The sequence below is a fragment of the Sminthopsis crassicaudata genome, chromosome 2 (genome assembly GCF_048593235.1).
Source record: "Sminthopsis crassicaudata isolate SCR6 chromosome 2, ASM4859323v1, whole genome shotgun sequence".
In the NCBI taxonomy this organism is placed as follows: domain Eukaryota; kingdom Metazoa; phylum Chordata; class Mammalia; order Dasyuromorphia; family Dasyuridae; genus Sminthopsis; species Sminthopsis crassicaudata.
In genome coordinates this window covers 28665180-28669444 of record NC_133618.1, presented here as the reverse complement: position 1 = coordinate 28669444, position 4265 = coordinate 28665180, and the positions used below count along the sequence as shown (strand labels likewise).

The window sequence follows — 4265 nt, the reverse complement described above, 5'->3', positions numbered from 1 at the left end:
CGCGCCAGCCCCGCAGCCAGTATATAAGTGGGGGCCGCGGGCTGGGGGAGCCGCGCTGCACCTCACTAAACGCAAGGAGCCGGAGCCCGGACCCCTAGCAGCCGCTCCGGGGGGGATCCCCAGAGCCCCCAAGCCCCAGCAACTAGCACAGCTCCATTCCCCAAAGCGCAAGGCTGGGAGGCAGGATCCCTCGGGCTGCGGAGTACCTGGGGAGTCCCGATCGTCAGTCCCCTTCCCCCGGCAGCGGGGTCCCTAGGGCCCCTGGGAGCGCTCCCCCATCCGTGAGGCCGGAGCCCCCCTTCCGCCATGCTGAACATGAGCGAATTCTGCCCAGAAGCGCTTTTGGCCAAGTACCCCGAGGGATGCGTTGAGACCAGCCAGGAGACTTTGCGACCGGGAAGAGACCCCTCCCTCGCTGCCTTCCCCGGAGGTAAGGAGACCCCCCCTCCCCATGGAGATAGACGAGCTCCGGAAAGCCCTCCTTCCTCAGTGCGGGGCAGTGGGGGGGAGAGCCAGGTCTCGCAAGTGGCGTGGCGGGGCTGGCTGGCCGCAGGGGGGGCTGATGGATGGAGGTGCGTATGCGTTAGCCACCGGGGAACCGAAGCATTGCGGTGCACAGCGGGGCGGGAAAGCGGGGGAGGGCAGGTTGAAGCCGGCGGGGGTGGCGGTGGAGGATGGTCCCCTCCCCCCCAGACCCCAGAGCGGCAATGCTGCCATCTCGGCAGGAGCCCTTGCGCCTCTCGGGCTGCATCTGCGTGGGCATGCTTGTGCGTGTGAGAAATGTGTGTGCGCGTGGCCACCGTGTGCTTGCACCCGTGTCCGCGCCCGGAGGCTCGCTCCCAGCCGGCCCCGGGGCTGCAAACACGCCTCGGTGTGGCGAGCTTTCTCGTAATCCCCCGGAGGCGCAAGCTATTCGGGCAGGAGGGTGGGAGGGCAGCGGCAGTGCGCCCTCGGGCTCTAGTGCGGGCGGGGGCGACGCGGCGCAGGCCGGAGGGGCTCGGGTCGGAGATGGGGGCCCCTCCCTCCCCTCCCAGCTCCCCTCTAAGCCCTCGCTGCTCTCTCCCGCAGGTGACTTCCTGAGCTCCACGCTGAGCGGCGCCTGTGACACGTCCGATTATTTCTTCCTGGAGGGGCCCTCTCCCTCCCCCCAACCCGGCCTCAGTTACACGGGCAGCTTCTTCATCCAGGCCATTCCCGAGCACCCGCACGACCAGGAGGCTCTGTTCAACCTCATGTCGGGGATCCTGGGGCTGGCTCCTTTCCCTGGGCCAGACGGCGCGGTCCCGCGGGCCCCGCTGGACGCCCTGTACGCCGCCAGCCCCGACACCTCGCTGGCCGGGCCCCTGGATCTCTTCCCCACGGAGCTGGGCCCCGCCACCCCGTTTCCGGAGACGCCGTGGGACACGTCGCCGTCCGCGGGCACCTCCCCGCAGTGCCTGTACGAGCCCCAGCCGTCCCCGCCCGACGTGAAGCCGGGCCTCCGAGCCCCTCCCGTCTCGCCCGCCCTGGACGCCGCCCCGGCCTTCAAAGCCCCCTACGGGCCTTGGGACCTCCTGTCGGCCCCGAGCTACCTGCCCCAGGGCGGCTACCAGCCCAGCCCCGAGGCCGGCTTCCCCCCGCTGGGCTCCAAGATCGAGGATCTGCTGCAAATCAGCTGTCCCGCCGACCTGCCCGGCCCGGCCAGCAGAATCTACGGCGGCGCCTACGACGCCTTCTCCCTGGCGGGCTCCAGTCAGCTGCCCTCGGGCGACTTCGGGGAGGGGGGCGAGGGCCTCCAGCCCGGGCTCAGCCTGAGCCCCTCCGGGGAGGGCGGCGGCGGCGGCGGCGGCGGCGGCGGCGGGGACCTCCTGGCCCGGGCCCAGGCCTCCCCACTCAGCCTCCCGCTCCCCGGCCCCGCCTCGGACTTCTCGCCTCCGACTACGAATGATTTCCCCGGGGCTCCGCAACTCCCGCCCCCGACGGCGGCCCAGCCGCAGCCCCAGCCGCCGCAGCCGCCGCAGGCCGCCCCGGCCGAGCCCAGGCGCAAGGGGCGGCGGGGCGGCAAGTGCAGCCCGCGCTGCTTCTGTCCTCGGCCCCACGCCAAGGCGTTCGCGTGCCCCGTGGAGAGCTGCGTGCGCAGCTTCGCCCGCTCGGACGAGCTGAACCGCCACCTGCGCATCCACACGGGCCACAAGCCTTTCCAGTGCCGGATCTGCCTGCGCAACTTCAGCCGCAGCGACCACCTCACCACGCACGTGCGCACCCACACCGGGGAGAAGCCCTTCGCCTGCGACGTGTGCGGCCGCCGCTTCGCGCGCAGCGACGAGAAAAAGCGCCACGGCAAGGTGCACCTGAAGCAGAAGGCCCGCGCGGAGGAGAGACTCAAGGGGCTGGGCTTCTACGCCCTGGGCCTTTCCTTCGCAGCCCTCTAGGCTGGGCGCGGGCAGCCCTGCAGCCCTGGGTGACCGCTCCGCACTCCGAACCGAGGCAGCCTGCCGTCGCTGACGTCAAGGGGTCAGATCCGCGACCAGCTTCGTCCTCGCCCCCACTTTGAGCTGGGGACCAGAACCCCAGGGGTCCTCCAATCCCGTTCCCCTAATGGGTCCCGCCGCCCCTCTCCCCTCCCCCTCTCCCCTCCGGACCAAAGCCAGGAGGCGACCCGAGATTTGTCGCCACGAGCTGGTTTCAGCCAGCGTGGCCGGCCAGCCCGCAGAGTTGGCTGTTCAGCACCAGGCGGGGGGACAGCTCCTCCGAGCTGGCGGCCCGGGCTCTCCCGCCTGGCACTTTCTTTACACAGACTCAGGACACAGACGATTGTCTTTTCTACTCCGGGCCCCACAATCCTTTGCACCCCACCCACCCAGATGCGGGAGCTGGCGGAGGGGGAACCTTCGAGCCTCCACCGGACGGCGTAGGGAGGGCCTTTCTTTGTACAGACCTGTCTGAGCTACCAGCGGCTACGGCGTTTGGTTTTCTGGCTCTTATTTATTTATCGATTTTGTAAAGCAGATGCTGCTCTCAGGCAGGTGATAAAGCTGTGTTTATTTTTGCAATTAAAGCGTTTGTGAAAAAAAAAAAAACCGTCCAGTTGTTGCTTCTTTCAATTAGCTGCAACCTTGGCTCCTCCCCGACCGTTCAGTCCTGAGACCCCGGGGTCCATCTCTGCCCACTAAAGGGGAAACTGTGGTCCGCTAGAAATTCTACTGAGAACTCCTTCCCTCAAGGACTCAGCCTTTTTCCTCGGGGCGTCCACGAACTGCTGGTGGGAGCAGAAATGTAATAAAATGTACCTGCTCTTATTATGTAACTTACCATGGACCAACCTCTTGAGGAACCGGTGGAGTGCTCTGCGAATTGGATCCCACACGTCCACCCTCTCTACTCATATCAGAATGACATGGAACAATATGGCCTAGAGGCCAGACTGCTGACTTGGGAGGCAGGACTTATGTTCAAATCTTCCCCAGGGACAAGGCAAGTCATTTAATTTCTCTGAACCTCAGTTTCCCTGTAAGTAAAATGAGACTAGTAACAGCATCTACTCACAGAGTTGCTGTGAAGATTAAATGAGCAAAAAAGAATTTGCAACCCTTAACATGAACTAGTTGTCAGCCATTATTATTGTTACATAACATCACATCCAGTCAGAGTGGTAGAAGAAAGGAGATTTTCTTCTTTTTTTTTTTTTTACTTTAGGAGAGATTGGAGCAACATGACATCATAGGGTGGAGTTAGTCTGGGAAGGTTTCCAAAAGGAGGTGAGCGCTGGAGTTGAGTTTGGAAGGAATCCAAAAACAAGATTTGGCAGCAGAGAAAAGAGGAAAGCTGGTTTTCAAAGCCTTGCCAGGGCAGCTGGACACAATGATAACAATACACCCTAAATGTAGTCTCTGACACAGCCTTACTGGGTATGTCAACAAATCTGAGGTCCTTGAAATGATATAAACAAAATCTCTCAATTTATGGATAATCAAATGCACCTGTCTCTATTGTGGATAACAATGGTGGCGATAACAAGAACTCCTTTGTAACAATAACTCCTTTATAGGGCACTTGACCATTTACAAAGTTCTTTCCCAAATGGCAATGCACATTGTACCATATCATTAACCCCATTTTGCAGATTTAGAAGTCTGAGGTATAACAGATAGATGACATATGGAGGTATTATATGTAATATATACATATATAAATACTCATAATATATATACAAAACAAAAAGACAGTTCCTTTTTCTAGTTGCTTATCATTAAGAAGATTCCAAGTGAATTTCCTATTTAATGTTT

General features: G+C 61.2%; 1 protein-coding gene across 1 annotated transcript; it reads left to right on the top strand.

The window, feature by feature from the left end:
• The first annotated feature begins 306 nt into the window (after window positions 1–306).
• On the top strand, window positions 307–2411 carry EGR4 (early growth response 4). Its single transcript, XM_074284986.1, has 2 exons — window positions 307–430; window positions 1069–2411. The coding sequence occupies exons 1-2, from the start codon at window positions 307–309 to the stop codon at window positions 2409–2411; spliced, it is 1467 nt and encodes a 488-aa protein (XP_074141087.1).
• Window positions 2412–4265: the final 1854 nt, after the last annotated feature.

Bases quoted from the DNA above. Each gene is read 5' to 3' on its own strand.
- EGR4 (XM_074284986.1), top strand. From the start codon at position 307: ATGCTGAACATGAGCGAATTCTGCCCAGAAGCGCTTTTGGCCAAGTAC. The intron at 431-1,068 runs GTAAGGAGACCC...TCTCTCCCGCAG, and splicing joins CCTCGCTGCCTTCCCCGGAG to GTGACTTCCTGAGCTCCACG.